Source organism: Dermacentor albipictus, unplaced genomic scaffold (assembly GCF_038994185.2).
Source record: "Dermacentor albipictus isolate Rhodes 1998 colony unplaced genomic scaffold, USDA_Dalb.pri_finalv2 scaffold_13, whole genome shotgun sequence".
Lineage (NCBI taxonomy): Eukaryota > Metazoa > Arthropoda > Arachnida > Ixodida > Ixodidae > Dermacentor > Dermacentor albipictus.
The window spans coordinates 15625337-15642604 of NW_027225567.1; the positions used below are offsets into that span (position 1 = coordinate 15625337).

Below are 17268 nucleotides of genomic sequence, written 5' to 3' on the forward strand. Positions count from 1 at the left end.
TTTCTTTTTTTAGTTGTTGTTGCCCATCACGCACCCGAAAAATCGACGGATAGCCGCTGTGCAATCCCAGTAGGCTCTGCGAGCAGCGCGCGTTACAGACGACGCGGTCTATATAGCTGGCAGCTTACATTGCCATGGAAAGGAAGCAGCGTTCATAAAATTTTCGTATCCGCCTTTGTAAAGTTTGTCGAGCGATAGTGAGGACAAAAAAAAAAGAATCGAATTAACTGCCAGATAACACTGTAAGGCACACCCTCAAGGGAAACATTTTCTAGGAGTTCAATTCTTCTGAACTTCTTAAGGGAGTAAGCATTTTTGACAGCACTCTTTTCACTGTTCAAATGGGGGAGAGGAACCGCCTATATCATCTATGACAGCATTTTTGAGCTTCAGCTAATGTGAGCGATCACATTATAACTGATTATAATGTGATCGCAAGTCATTTGCGATAGAATCGCAAATGACTTGCGATTCTATCGCACGCATGCAGAGCTGGACTAGTACGGCGCCTGTACAAAACAATAGACACAAACAACAAAATTATTTAGTGGTCGTTCGCTGGAAAGAAAAAAGCAACTCGTAAAGGGCTATCGCGGTGCAATTCGGCATATTGAAAAGTGGCCTTAATTTCAGGGTATTATCAAACTATTCACGCAGCATTCACGGTTCGAATCACTATGGGGTGCTAGCAGTGCGCACCGAAGCCGAGCGATTTCCTTCCTTGAATTTGTGGCCGCGCCGCTGCCCCATTTCGGAGCACCTTGCGCCCTGCAGAATTTGTGGCGATTACGGGGCGAATTACCCGAGAATGTCACACGTTATTAGCCAGCTAATTGTGCTTGTGTGTACCTGTTTAATATTTCTTTCTCGATGTGAGTTTATCTGGCCACTTACTATACGCAATTTTTAACGACATCAACAGCGGCATCCAAAGGGAAGTAAGCTTTGTCGTGCTTTTTCGTGATTCTACCGTCCTAACGAATCTCATATAAGTTGCCCAATTTAACTTTTGCTTTGCTTTTTTTTTTCATACAGTGGAATGTCGTGTGCGAAGACCTATGGATGCTGGATATGTCGCAGTCGATACTCATGTTCGGCTTCATGGTCGGCAATTTCGTCTTCTCTCATATGTCCGACTGGTAAGACTGGTCTTTTTCACTTTCACGCAAGACTGTGACCAGTGTTATGTTGTGATGCGCATGAATTTGTGAACACTGACGAACTTATGGTACCAAACACGGCTACGAAAGCAGAATGCGGGCTATTTACAGGGGGCGTACGTTCCGCGTCACATGTCTTCAGTGTCAGCATGAACTGAAATGTTGAATGAATGCTGTTAATCTTCACATTTATTTTATGACGGCTGTAGAACATACCACAACTCCACCTTCGCATTAGATTTAAAAGGGCACGTTAAAGTGAGTAACCACCGACAAATCAAAACGATAATCTCACTGAGAAAAAAAAAACGCCTTCTTTTCTCAGTGATATTAATGGTATCAGCATGATAGCATTAATGCTATCAGCATGATAGCATTTTCTGTCGGCAATGCTATCATGCTGATAACGCGCGTGCCGTTCGTTACTGGAAAGTACCGGGCTCGCAGCGTTGAAGAAAGGAAAAGCATCAAGGCAAATGACGATTATTGTTGTGTGGCAGAAGGGGCACTCCAAAGGTTATAAACTGTTCTTAGAGTGCAGTGACAATGATTTTATGCCAAAACTATCTCCCCGGCTTTATTTGATGTGCTTCTGTAGTTGCTACGACCTGTGTTGTGTGTACTTGAATGCGCAGTTGTCTAATGAGTTCCCCGCACCAATAACTAACGAGCAAAATAGCAAAGACATAAATACGTGAGCGCGTGCCAACTAATTTGTGCTGTAAATACGCTTAGGAATAAAAGCAGGAACAGCGCAACCCAGGACGAGCGAGCAAAGAGCACGGGACAGAGCGCTGTCCTGCGCTCTGTCGGGTGCTCTTTGCTCGCTCGTTCTGGGTTGCGCTGTTACTGTTTTTATTCTAAAGATAAACCAACCAGCCCCATTGAACACACTACGCTTATGCTTATCAGTCGATGAATTTCCCACTCAATCGCGTATATACGAAGGTTATTCAAAAAGTAAGGGCCGTTTGTTCCTAAAAAAATATGCATTTGTTAGCGAAAGCTTTTATTAGCTAGTTTAGTTTAGTACAGACCTACTTCACTTTTCTACATAATCACCGTTAACTTCTAAGCACTTATCGTATTGCTGCCCCGGTTTCTTTAGTCCCTCTGCATAGAAGCTCGCCGCCTGGGAATAGAACCAGTTGACAACGGCGGTTTTGAGTTTCTCATTCTCTTGAAACCGCTTTCAGCCAAGGAAATGTTTCAAATGGAAGAGGAAATAGTCACTTGATGCAAGGTCGAGACTGCATGGGTGGCTGAGCAAAATGCTCCCAACCAAAATCTTGAATCTTTCTATTTCGCGCGTTGTCCTGGAGGAGGACAATTGTAGACGACAGTTTCCCGCGCCATCGATTTTCGATTGCACGACTCAGTTTAGTGAGCGTTTCGCAGTATACGTCAGCTGTCTCTGCGGTCTCACGTTCCATGAAATCAATCAAAAGAACGCCTTTTTCGCTCCAGAAAACGCTAGCCATAATTTTGCTTCTCGAGTAAAGAGACAGCTTCATTCTTCCCGCTTTTGGTGAAGAGGAGTGGCGCTACTGCATTGATTGTTATTTTGTTTCTGCAGTAGCGTAGGATATCCAAGTCTCGGCGCCTGTAACAATGTGCGAAAACAACTCATTTGCGTCATGTCGGTAGCGGTCCAAAAATGCTCGTCCACTTGACATTCTTTACTGCTTGAGTTAGTCGGTAAGAATGTTTGGTACCCACCTTCCACACACTCTGTGATTTCGGAGCTTTTCCGTTAGAATCGCGTGAATTATAATGCGTCCAACAAGAGGAAACTTATCAGCCCACTAACTGTCAGTCGTCGATTTAACTGCGATTCCCGGTCCACTTGTTGAACAGCTTTTTGGTCTCGATGCTGGGCCTGCCACTCCGCTCTTCATCGTGCACATCTCTGCGGCCATTTTTGAAGTCTCAACACAATTTTCTGACCTTTCCTTCACTCATAACTGTAGGTCCATAAACTAAAGCACAACTCCCCATGAATTTCAAAAGCTGGTGATCCTTTGGATGCGAAATGGAATTACAACTCGCACTTCGCAACAGGCAGGGGCAACAATTTTCACGAACATTGTCGTCTGCATTCCCCGAAAAGCAGACGACTACTGGGCCAAAACAGTGAACTTTATAACCTTCGCGAAGAATTAACCGATAGAGCGGCACAAATAAAACTTTGTCCTGATGTGTAAATATTTCAATATAAGCAAATGGTCCTTACTTTCTGAATAACATCTCGTAAAAAACTGAAAAGTACCCCAAATTTCAGACTGATTGCTATTTGCCGCTTCGCGCTACAATAAAACCGGACTCTGTACAGTATGTTATAGCGCACAGATGACAAGGCCTTATTCCATGCCAGAGCCATCCACCTTCGTCCTGTGCAGAAATGTCTTTGCAACAAGTAAATATGATTACTATGTCGTCGTGGGGGCGATAAGGTGGAATATAACAACAACAACAAAAAAAAAACATCCGAAGTGGTATTGAACCTGAAAAGTCACCATCCGAAATTCTACAAATTGTCCATCCAGGCCAAGACAGAACTTTCTTGCCCCGTTTTCTTTCACGACATTTATTGCGATCGGAAGAGATTAAGTATGTGCATGCTGCACTGAGCAAAAGTATGCAGGCCAGGGATTCCGTGATCAAGCCAATTTTCTTATCCGCCTAAAATGCCGCTTGAAATTGAGGGCTACAGACTAAAACTTACATCGCAAATGTTCCTCTGTACTCGTCAATTTCAGCATGCGCATCTGAATTACGACGAAAACTGTTTATTTTTCTTTTTGCGAGCCTGTAGTCCCTGTCCTTTCTTTGCTCACAGGTGTACACGCCAGCAAGCACCATATGGCTTCGAATAGAAAACCGATCAGTAAATACAAAAATCACGTGATGCAGCAGACGCCGTTATTTTGTATTTGATGCCAGAATGAAAAAAAAAAACTACATACACTGGCAAAATAAAAGAGCAAAATGATGTAACGGTAACGTATATTTAGGCGCAAATCTATAATTAAAAGAAAATTAATCAAGGGCATCGCTATTGCACTCACATAGCCTGCGTAACTGAAGCAGCAAAAAAAAGAGCCTTTCAAACACGCAGATATTTCACAAAAGCCCCGACAGCAGTTTTTAATAAAGTGGTATTCATCCGAGTGAGTGGCAATCGCAGTCAAGGCGCATGTTGCGGTAAGTGTCAAAGAATAGTGACATGAATTTTATACAAACAAGTAATTATGTGATAAAAAGGAAGCAGAAAATGAAGACTGTTGTATAATCGGAAATTGCAAGGCTCTCTCCATTGTTACTGAATTGAAAGGGGAGGTGCAACTCAGGCTCGCAAGCAGTCCCTCAGATTCCTTTTTGTTTTGCGAAGCTTAGTTTCTTTTTGTAAGAATACTTTATTTATATATTTATTATTTATATATTTATTTTCTCCACGCTGCGTAATGTCAAAGTACAATAGGCAAGCCTAAATAAGTGGTGAGGTGAATGTAACGTAAGCGATACCGTCATGCAGTACGTGCTCAGAACAGAATTATTTATAGCAAAAATTCAACTTTGTGTATTGTTGTGGCTCCGCCACACCCAGTCTTGAACATAAATTAGGAAGGCTTAGTTTGTCGGTATAAGTATCAGTCTGGTCCGCCCCACTTCCACATACGTGTGCACTCTGGCTAGTCAAAACCCCCTGTAGATTAATTTACATGCGCATTATAAAATCCAAAATATTCGACGAGAAGCAACACGACAGTGCAGACGCGTGAAAAATGACATGAAACCGATCATTCGTAACTCATTCAAGATCGTAGCTGCTCGTGTAGTGCGCTCATGCCCGAGTTAGAGAGAGAAAGAGAAATAAAGGTTTATTTCTAGAAGCGTCTTTATTTGAATCCGGTCGTGTAACTATTTTGAACAGAACAAATTCATCACTGCTGGATACTCATTTACTTTTAATACGCAGAAAGCAGTTCATCGCAAACACATCCAGCTAAGGAACTGTGTCCAAGCAATTCTATGTACTCGCGTTTTCCTATTGTTATTGTTCCGTCTGCGGAGAGTCCAGAATATTTTTGTGCACCATGTCAACAGTGTGTATATACAGGCACTATCTTCATATATTGCTTCCAGTGGTTATGTAAGAAAGTCCATTACTTCTTCCGTTGATTAAGGCATTCTCGCGAGTTAGAAGAGAAGCAATGGCGTCGAAGCCGCGGGCGTCCTCTCTTTCACGCTCGAAAAGGTGGTTGCTTCAGTGGGTGGGTCGCCGAATACTCACGGGCTCCCTATGACCATTTCATGTTCCTGAACCATTTCGTGTGAAGCACCTAATATGAAAAACGCTGACAGGTTTCCTTGCGTTCTACACGTATTTGAATAGGCAGCATCGGCGTTGAGCACGAGCTTCCTCTTCAGTATACTTACATGCTTTCCTGTCATCGTCTGTCCAATGTGTATGCTTCTTTTCACTCTCTGTCGGTCGCCTGTTACGGATCGTAGCGGGCACTGGCGTAGCTAGAAATTTCGTTCGGGGGGGGGGGGGGGGGGTCGGGGGGCGCTTACGTTGTCGCTCGGTCTCCTCGTTATCAATTTCTCGAGGGATGAAATACATGAATGATAACTGCATTGTCATTGCCAAAGATGCTGCAAACGAATTCTTGAACGCTGCACACCGTGAATACAAGTACAACATGTATTTCTTCATGAAAGAATATACACTCGTATGTCCCAAAAATTGTACCCGAAATAACTGATATCAGTGCTTTCATGTTTTTTGTCTATTTAATAAGTAAAGAAAATATCACGGGAACTTAAGGACAATATCAGTTCGAATTCAAATATTTCTACTGTAAGCTTTGCCGTCGTGTTTCAGGCTCGTAGTAGTGGCACCATGATTCGTCCCCAGTCATAATTGCAGACAAGAAGGCGTCAACCTCATTGTGATACCGGATCAGAGCAGTGAAGGCAGCGCGCCACTTCTCCGTCTTCTGGCGGTGGTTCAAAATCTTGGGCATTGATTGCGCATGCAAGAGCCGATAACCGAGATATTCATGAATTATGGTGTGAACCGAACCATAGCTGATTTTCCCACGCTCTGCCAGTTCATTGATGCTTATTCTCCGTTCTTGACTAATCGGCACATAAGCCTTTGCCATTGTGTTGGGGGTGATTGCATGGCGGCTTTGGCCCGGTCTTGGATCGTATTTGGAACTTTCACGTCCTTCGTTGAACAGTTTGCTGCAATGCTTCACAGTGGCCAATGAAATGTTCAACGTACACAGCAGCCATACGGAGACCAATGTCTTTTTGGGAAACACTGAAGGTGTCAAACACCTCACGACACCACGCTGTTCAACTTTTGGACCGTCCCTTATGCCACGCAATCATATTCAACCCAGTGTATGAAAGCATTAGGGAACATTTATCCTCACACCTGTGTGTCCCTTTTGTAAATGACAGATGCCTGTGCTCTACGCGCATGCCTCGCAGATAATGAACCGAACCATTATTGCGCGGGATAGGTTGGCTCACTTTCACTTGACTTGCGCTCGTACACTAGAATTACGATGACCCAATGAAATATAGAAATGCGAAGATACAGCTTGATTAAATGGCAACAAAGCGTCACTGGAAACGAAGTTCACTGCACGTATACGCAAAATCTCGCGACAAGATATATGAATATACGTATGTCTCCAATAAATCTACGTGTCTAAGAAAAAGGCACTATATATGATGCGTCAAACAAGGCAAATAAACATGTTGCGCATTTACAGATTCACAAATCACAGAATCCTAAGCCCCCCCCCCCCCCTCCTTCCACAACCCCTGACGTATCGCGCGCGATGGAAGGCGGCGCTCCTTCCCCGCCTTTCTCCTTTGCGCACACAAGACCGAGCCACCATCGTCGGCTCACCTATGCCACACCTACCCCCCCCCCCCGCTTTCACTCGCACATACAGCATGCGGCGCGCGGTCAGAGTGTTATTGCCCTTGGATTTTATACGTAACGTGACGGCGACGGCCCGAATGCGCCTGGAGCGCCCATATAATTCCTATCGCAATAATATAAGGGTATCCGGCAAGTGAAGAATCGCGTGGCTCTTAAGAAGTATCAAAATCGAACTTTCACCGTGCGACAATTCGCTGCGCTGCAAGAATATCTTTGTTTCTTTTGTGTGGCGGGGGCACCCAAATGAACAAACCCGAAGGAAAGCATGTTGGCCACAATCGAATGCCTACTTTTGACACATAATGTAGCTACCGAAGGAATATCGACGAAAACGTGAGACGCTTGGTCCACAGAGATTCGTACACATACTGCTCGGAATCCTACACCAGCGAGACAAGACTTTCTGGAAAGGTAGCGCTCAAGCGAACGCGCTGCAATCCGTTGAGTCTTGTCTTGTCTTGTCTTGTGTCCTCAACAGTAGCGCGTACCCACTATGGGGGATTGGCCAAGAAGCAGGCGGTTTTCCGTATGGTTAGACGTAGAGAGAAACTAGATTTGTATAGTGGAGCGTGGGACGATAGTACTGTAATTTAGAAGTGTAATGAAATATTGTTAAGAATTTCGATAAAATAAGTAAACGTAAAGAAATGAAATAATATAAATTATGGATAATTTTAGAAATTCAGCAAAATACTCTTTTTGGCCCTATAGTAAAATTGTAAACTGCCAGAAAAGCATCCTTGTGGCTGGATCCCAGTGAAGTCACCCCAAAAGAAAGAATGGTTGGCGAGGTTAGCGAGAGGCCAAGTTTGGTAAATGAGTATTCTAATAGTTTTCTTTGTCTTAGAAAGCGGCGGCACGAGATAAAGTGATGTTTGATAGTTACAGGTGTACTGCAAAAAGAACATAGAGGGGGCATTGCGAGACCAGACCTTTGTAAGTAGAAATTTGGAGGAGGTATACGACATCTCAATTTTGTAAAAGAAACTTCCATTTGCCTTGAAGGACACCAATTGATATTCCAGGAAAAGCCAAGATGGTGGAAATCAGAAGACGGTGCTAGCATGGATATTGCAGAGTTTTGAGATATAGCGAAATTTCTGTACCTAGCCGCGGTGAAATAAGCTGATGTCGGCAAAACAGATATGATAGGGCCGTTCAGGGATGCTCGTACGAGTGAATCAGCCATTTCATTCAAGTGCAACCCATGATGTCCCGGTACCCAAAGCAAACATACTTTTCGTAAGTACGGAGGTACCATCGAACGAAATGTTCTTTGAATTGCTGAATTTAAAGATGCCGTTAGTGCTGTGCATACAGATAGCGAGTTGGTCAGAATAACAGCTAATGGCTCATTTTGGGGCAGTTTTCGTAATGCTAATATAATCGCTAATAATTCTGCCTGAAATATAGGTGTGAAGTCGAGAAGGCGAAGGGAGTAAGACCATTGAAGAGATTCAGAGAAGATCCCCACTCCTGCCTTCTCATTGCACACAGCAGCGTCCGTAGCTATTACATTATCAGTGGTTAGCTGGTGTAGGTGGCCGTCTAAGATATTAATTAAATCTCGCCTTGGTAATACTTTAGCATGATTTGGAAATAGCTCATCGAACTCAATTTCTAGGTCTGTTAAGGCATCATTTGAATGGTAAACATGGCGTAGGGACACATCCAATTTTTGTAACTGTGCTTGTACGAATATTACCTGAGGACTGTGGAATCTCGACCAGGATACTTGGAAAAACTCAGACGTTTCAGTGATAAATGCATATTGCGTATGTCTTTTTATATAGTCATAAATTCTTAAAAATGTCTGAACCGTAAGTATGCGGAATCTGCAATCTAGGATGGGTATATGAGCTTCCTGATATAAAACAGCGTTGGAAACAAATCTAGGTAGGCCAAGGCATGACCGTTGAGCTTCTCTTTCTAAAAGTATCAGAGGTTTAATTTTGTAGGCGGGGCCACCGGAAGCTATTACGCAGCCGAATTCCAATATGGGCCGAATATACATTTTATAGATCATCAGGAAGGTATCCCTGTGTAGTCCAGAGCGTTGGTGGCTGAGCCGGCGGAGCATAGCTACGGCTCGTTCTGCCTTTGTTTTAATATGTTGAATGTGACTCCGCCAGGTGAGTTTGCCATCGTAAATAACACCAAGGTACTTGACTTCGTCAACTTAAGGAATGATTTCCTGTCGGTATTGTAAAGATATGTGCACCTGCGCAGTAATTGGGAATACTAATACCGCACTTTTGCTAATGTTTAACGACATACATAACCCCTCTAGCCATGTCTCCAGTATTCCTAAGTAATTCTGCAAACGACTGTTGTAGTGCATGTATATTATTTGCGGACGTAAAAAATGCGATATCGTCCGCATAAACATAAACACGTAATTCTGGAGACAAAGGAATTGTGCTTAGCAAAATGTTAAATAATATAGGGGAAAGAACGGAACTCTGTGGTACACTTCTTGTCTGGTTGTGTTTGGACGTCGAAATACTGTGTTGGGAACAATAAAACTCTCTACCCCTTATAACTTCATAGATCCAAGCAGTTATATATTTAGGGAAATTCGTAGACTGAAGTTTATCGAATAGAATACCATGTTCTACAGAGTCGCATGATTTTGATACATCTAGCGTCACCAAAGCTGCGTACTCTCGTTTGCGGTGAGCAAGTTTTATGCGACTCTGTAAATCTACATGGGCGCACCATATGGAGTGCCCGGGATGAAAACCAATCTGGCAAGGACTGAGAAGGGTATCATCCTGCATACAATTTGTTATACGGCCGTGAAGAATTCTTTATATTAATGTGACGACCTTGGAAGTAAGAGAAATTGGTCTTATGTTGTCTAAGTCAAGTCGAGCTGATTTTTTCTTTAATAGAGGAATAATTTTAGCTATTCTCCACTCTCTTGGAACCCATGCATTTTTGAGGGAGGAATTTATTATGTTTAGGAGGTCCTGAGGCGCATAATCAAATAAAACTTTTAGCATTAATGTTGTAATTCCATCTGGACCGGGGGCTGACGTCGGTAACGAACTAACAATGCCTTCAAGCTCTGTCGCTGTTACTGTTTCAAAGTCGTCTCCCAAGGGAGGTTTCTGCCTAACGGCAATTTATGTTTGAAACGTTGCGCTAGACCTTGAAGAATTTTCTCAAGTGATTCCGATACTTCTTTTGTTGTTAGAACCACAGAATCGACATTCACGGGCGCCGGTATAACTTTACGTGATCGAAGAAATTTAAACAGGGCCTTCTTATTGCAATATTTCGAAAGGTATGTGTAGTGCTTGGAATCATAATCCTCCTTAGCTTTTGAGACGGTTCGTTTAAACGTAGTAGCTATATATGTATAATCAGCCCAATTAACAGGACTTTGGTTGTACAAAAGGTTTTTCCACGCAGCTTTTCTACGTCTAAAATCTCGCTCGCAGTCAGAATTCCATCAGGGACAATATGATCCACCCTTAGTAGATTGCACAAAAAACTGAGCTTTTTTTGATGAATGTTTTAGAATTGAACATAGGCTCATTGCTTTAATATCCCTCTCCATGCCCTCCTCAGCGTGTAAAGCTTATTTTAACGCATTTAAAATTTTTCGTAATTAACAAAAGTGCGCACATTACTATGTAAACTAGTCAACGGGGTAAGCCGTTCAAAAATTATAGGGAGGTGATCACTGTTAGTTCCTGAGTCTACAGTCTTCCAGGAGGTGACAGACATGCTCGAGGTAGCAAACGTAAGATCTAGGGCAGATCGCGACTGACCCCGTACGAAAGTATGTGCTCTCGAATTTAGGCAAGAGAAATTATTCGTTAAGACCCAATCCCACAAGCGTTTGCCACAAGTGTCCGTTCGGAAACCCCACGACACATGATGAGAATTAAAATCTCTCGCCAGTATGATGTTCTGACTGCGAGCAATAGAGGTATCTAGATAACGGGTACCTTGCACTCCAGCGGGGAAGTACGTGTTAATTATAGAAAAAGGTTTGCAGCCAGGAAGTATTATATCCAGTGTTAAGATTTCACAGTTTGGGGACATTATCTGACATGCTATAGTAGCTCTATGGCAGATTTTTGATGAGACAAACAAAACTAAACCACCGCCTCGGGATAGGCGATACAATCGAAAGCATCGGAAATTTTTTAGATTAAATGTCTGAGCAGCAACAAGCCAAGTTTCCTGTAAAATGATAATATCTGGATAATATTTACAAATAAGATATAATAAATCCGTTGCAGCGGAAAGTATGGAACGGCAGTTCCACTGAATTACTGGTAAAGATCCTATGGTGAATAAATCCGAGCACAGAGACTGCTTGGTCTAAAACGCTCTCTTTTAAGAAGTCCTTCTTAGTCGGAATCTCTCTAACGTACTATTTTGCCTTGGGGTTGGCGGGAGACCTAGGTTTTTTTTCCTCTCGGTGACCTTGTTCGTTTAAGAGATCGGGGGTCCATATCTACATCTTGATTTTCCATACCATCTGTGTCGGAGAGACAGATTTGGTCGACTTTTTCAGAAGTTGATGGCTTTGATGAATCGTTATTTGTGAATGTCTGCGCGGTCGATATTTGAATTGGTGGAGTCCGCGGTAGACCCGACACCGAATCCTCAATATTGGCTTTATTATTTAGTCGAAGACACGGAGCTAGTTGTGAGGACAGCACCTGAACGAGGGAGTCGGTGACATCTGTCATAATGCGCTCTAGTAGCGTACGGTGAGGGGCTAGTTGGTATGAGATTATGAGAACAAAGAAAAACTGGGCAAAAAAGAACAAGACAGAGAATGAACCACACGACACAGGCGCAGACTAAAAACTGGTTTAATGCTCCATAGGTTCTTTCCTACCAACAACAGAGCGCATGCGCACCAACCACAAAGACCAATGCCGCTATCATGTAGTCAAGCCTAGAAACGCCAACTCCTTGCGGTACAAATGTGTGGAAGCCTCACTAACACAGTTATCTGGCCCTAATCTCGCGATTTCTAAAGCTTCGATTACTTCCGCTCTTCCTTATCCCTTGCGCGTCCGACAATCTTAGTCCTGCAGAAAAGTGGAGTACAAACTTGGCCGTCATGCCTGCAGGTCTTGCAATGCTTAGGAAGATGCTGTCCTCTAGAATCATCTAGGGAATTGGCATGTTCTAATAATCTAATATTAATGCAGCGGCCTGTTTGTCTAACGTACACGTTGCCACAACTCAGCGGAATCTCATAGATGACATTCGCACTACAGGGCACAAACTTGTTCCTGTGATTAGTGCTGCACTCGATTTTTTTTCCTATCAGGTCTAACTAAATTGCACAGACTGGACAGCTTACAAGGTGCCGAAAAGAGAACCTGTATGCCGAATTCACCCGCGACCCTCTTCAGGCCGTGCGAGACCCTGTGGACATAGGGAAGAAGGAGAGGAAGAAGTAGAAGTTATGCCCTATGTCCACAGGGTCTCGCACGGCCTGAAGAGGGTCGCGGGCAAATTCAGCATACAGGTTCTCTTTTCGGCACCTTGTAAGCTGTCCAGTCTGTGCAATTTAGTTAGACCTGATAGGAAAAAGAAAATCGAGTGCAGCACTAATCACAGGAACAAGTTTGTGCCCTGTAGTGCGAATGTCATCTATGAGATTCCGCTGAGTTGTGGCAACGTGTACGTTAGACAAACAGGCCGCTGCATTAATATTAGATTATTAGAACATGCCAATTCCCTAGATGATTCTAGAGGACAGCATCTTCCTAAGCATTGCAAGACCTGCAGGCATGACGGCCAAGTTTGTACTCCACTTTTCTGCAGGACTAAGATTGTCGGACGCGCAAGGGATAAGGAAGAGCGGAAGTAATCGAAGCTTTAGAAATCGCGAGATTAGGGCCAGATAACTGTGTTAGTGAGGCTTCCACACATTTGTACCGCAAGGAGTTGGCGTTTCTAGGCTTGACTACATGATAGCGGCATTGGTCTTTGTGGTTGGTGCGCATGCGCTCTGTTGTTGGTAGGAAAGAAGCTATGGAGCATTAAACCAGTTGTTAGTCTGCGCCTGTGTCGTGTGGTTCATTCTCTGTCTTGTTCTTTTTTGCCCAGTTTTTCTTTGTTCTCATAATGCGCTCCATTGCTTTCTCCAGCGCCTTTTCTACGGAAGCTGCCACAGCCTCAGAGATTGAGTTTTCCGTACACAGCGCTTGGCCGGCCGTTATACCAGCATACCCCTGAGTCCTGCTCTGAATTTTTCAAATGGCCTCACGACGAGAGCATCGACGTCTATCAATTATTTCAAGGATTTGTACTTCTTTTGCCCTTGCAGGGCAATTAGGCTCATCTGCGGGGTGGGGACCACTGCGAAGGCAGGACTCATTTCGGGAAGAACAGTGATTTGAGTGATGGCCTTCTCCACAAATTCGGCATCGTGTGTTGGCATCATGTGCAGCCTTTTATGGAGTGCCCGAACCACCAGCACTTTAGACACTGAAGGACACGAGGTGATAGAGGCTCAACTCGGAATATAAGTGACCATGCCTTGATTTCCGATGGGCGGTTCATTCCAGCAAAAGTAGCAATGACTGGTTCTGTGGGTATGCACTTATCGTCAACGACACGACTGCAAAAATACACAGAAATCACACCTGCCACTGAAAACATTTCCAAAATTTATGCCGGACATAGACTTATGTTGACACCACGGACTAGGCCTTTGGTACATGCAAGGTGATGAGGAATGAAACTGCTCACCGGATGTGTCGCAAAAACATCGCACTTCAGTAAATCTTGAACACAAGCCTGGTCTGACGAGCAGCAAAGAATGTCCCCTCGGCCAAACTGTCGAACCTCGGTGATTTGTTGAAAATTTGCCGAGGCCATATGGAGTTCAGTTTGAAGTGCTTTGGGATTCTTCATGCGAATCACTCCGCCATCACTCAGAACCAAAGCCACAGGAACGCTGCTCGTCCCACTGCGTAAGAAAAGCTCCACCGGCAAATCAGAGTTAGGAACAGAAGCCGACCAGGGGGAAGCCTCCTGGCCTGGCGATGAGAGTGACATTGCAAAGAAGCAGGAAATTACTCTGGAAGGTTGGCAGGTATTGAAACAAAAGGTGGTCAAAAACAATTACGTAAAAGAGACCCCGCTGTGATAGTGGCAGCGAAGATTGTTTCTTTTTTCTCGTCTGCTAGCCGGAAAGTGACTAAAACTCTGGCAGGCAAAAATCCACTCGGTCAGACAAAAACGAACGCTCATAGAAGTGCACCACGCGGTGGTCGGGGCAACACGAGAAAAATGCACGCGTTCTGGCTGAATCTGGCAGCCCGCGGGTAGCGAAAACAAGATCCTTGAAGAGGCTCAATGTGTCCTCGCGAATGAAGGTCAAAGTACAAAAAAAAACATAAGAACGTAGTTACTTTTGCTGGCTTTAGTGTCTTGACATCGATGGTTCGACGCAGGTGAAAAAAAATTATGATATTCTTTTCTGTGACATGACGGCACAAATGAAGCACCACAATGCTTCGTCTCATCGGACCTCGCTGCGCACTTTGTCAACTTGTCTGATAGTGTGTTGACTTGAGTTGTCTCGTTGTATGGTACGTTGTACGACTTTATAAAAGCGAATGCACCTTTGGCGTCCAATGTTTATAAGAACATTATACCCACAAAGATCCGGAATTGAAAATCTAAAGCACTACTTTGGAAATGTGAACGTAGCTTTCGCATCAAAAGTTTATGAGAACTTTACACCCATAAAGTTTCAGAATTGAATTCCATGCGCTCCGTAGATTCTGCGGCCTCCACGTGATTCCGCGACGAGCCCGAAGGCCATCAAAATACCCTTGAAACTTTGTGATTGGATGGGGCTCTTTGCATTATGTAACTCCTGGTACATGGGCGTTGGTGCGAAATCTAGCCAGAGTTCGCAATGTTCGAGCTGAAATGTCATTTCGAGCGTGACAAAGACATTCTAGACAACATCCAGAATGATTTCCAGCGCCAGGGGTTGTTTTGGTCGGCGGTGCATGAACGCAGGAAAGAAATTGGGGGGGGGGGGGGGGGTCTGAAGCCCCATAAGCTTTCCCCGCCCCCTGGCTACGCCTCTGGTAGTTGGTCATCGGTGCACACCGTCGTCCCATTTTCTACTGACTTTGTAGCTTCAGCCTCGGCATTCTAAAGCCATAATCCTGCGGGAACTAACCCTTGTCCATACTCGACCACTCTCGCAGGTGTGGCCGGCGTCCAGCCATCTTCACCACGACGCTCCTCTCGCTGGCATCAGGAGTGGCCACGGCCTTTTCCGGCTCATTCGCCTTTTTCAACGCGTTTCGCTTCCTCGCCTCGCTGGGACATGGAGGAGTCACCAACATAGCCTACGCAATAGGTATAGTGTGCATTGCTGCGGCAAACGAACAGTGTCGCAATGTGCAACGAATGTAACGCTCCTGAGGACTTGAAACATGTTCTACGAGACTGCTTTCGCTACGTCTCAGAGCGACAATATCTGAAGGTGACACTGCGCTTGCAGTGCTACTCGAGCTTGGAACTGCGGGACATTACCAACCCGTGGGGAAGTACCACCCACTTGTTGCATGATACGAAAGCACAGCTGGCGTGTTAAAGGTCACAGGCGTTAACGAAAGTCCTTCAAATGTTTTATTTGCGTATCTGCGTGTCTGTGAGTGTACGTGCTGTTTTCGTGTCCATGTGATCACAGTGTACACAATAATTACACCAAGCACCTGCGGTAGCATGCCAGACGATCAGCCAGGCTAATATATCCTGCTTATCGTAAAAGTTTCTCTCTCTCCTTCTTTTGGTAATACTGCGTTTAAATTTTTTGTGTAATTTTCTTAACATAAAACTCACTTGATCAGCCTCTAATGCGGCCTTAATGTTTCCATCAGTTCACATCCTCAATTCCTACAAAGTCCACCCATCCCAAGAGCTGATCTTGCTCTGACATGGAGCCAGTAAATGTAAGTAAGAGGAATAGGAGACTGGGTGGTGACGGCAGCTTATTAATGCCGCCAATCAAATGAACTAAACGTTGCCACAGAATCAGCATAATTGTGAGAGGTAAGAGACCAAGTATGAATTAACTGCAATGGTGAGAGCTCGGTCTGAGCTTATCTGCTCTGGGGCGATACTCTGCACACGAAAGTAGAAAAACCAAAAGCAGCAATGATAAGCGATCGTGAAGCTAGGAGATCTGCACCTAAGAAGTACCACCCGGCTTCCACAAAAGTCAGCTAATGTGGAAACATTCTTATTAGGAGAAAGTTTTGCGAAACCTTGCAATGCTCGCTTTCCAGGCAAGCTATAATATTCGCTTCGCTTCAGGTTAATCTTCATCGGAGAACTTACGGTCAATGCTATACAAAGGCCTATTACAACAATTTCCAGTTGCATCTATCCAGCGTTAGCCGACTCTGTGCTTGCAATTATATTAATCACAGCTCACCATTTAACCCTGCGCAACACTCGACTGCATCTTTCTTCCTTTGGCACCCGCTTTCACGCTATCACACAACTAGTTATATATGTATGTATACGCATTACATGACCTGCTCCGCTATACTTTTTTCTATTTACTACCGCAGTGTCAACTACCTTTGCTTTCTAATTCATACCGTCGTCTTCCTCTCACTTAGCATTACGCCTGCCATTTCCCGTTCCATCGATTGCTGCGCGCTCCCTATAGCTTCAAGTCATTCCGTTATTCAATTTGGGACCCTTAGGCTACCACTCACACACTCAAGCAAAATTACATCCTTTGGGTCGTATCTTGCCACACAACAATAATCGTCATGTGTGTTGTCTGCATTTCCTCTCTTTAACGCTGCGAGCCAAGTACTTCCCAAGTCGCGAACGGCATGCGCGTCATCAGCATGACAGAACATTCTCGACAGGAAAATAGCGAGCGCAGCGTCTTCAAGAAAGGAAACGCAAGCAAGACAGATGACAACTATTGTTGTGTGGCAAATATACACCCCAAAGGGTGTGTATTTGTTTGTATATTTATACACCCCAAAGGGTGTATATTTGTTCGGGAGTGAAGAGCGCATTGATTATAGGACCTCCATTTACTAGAGTATCAGCAAGGTGCTGTTTGTTAACAATGAATATTTGCGAAATGTGCTACATTTTATTATT

At 44.2% G+C, this 17268-nt stretch overlaps 1 protein-coding gene across 2 annotated transcripts in view; it reads left to right on the forward strand.

Moving 5' to 3' along the window:
• The window catches only part of LOC139051656 (organic cation transporter protein-like), a 189688-nt gene that overhangs the window by 125930 nt on the left and 46490 nt on the right, over positions 1–17268 (forward strand). For both annotated transcript variants that reach the window (XM_070528611.1, XM_070528610.1), the window contains 2 exons: positions 1036–1139; positions 15342–15496. In XM_070528611.1, coding sequence (XP_070384712.1) covers positions 1036–1139; positions 15342–15496 — 259 coding nt within the window. The remainder of the gene's footprint in view (positions 1–1035; positions 1140–15341; positions 15497–17268) is intronic.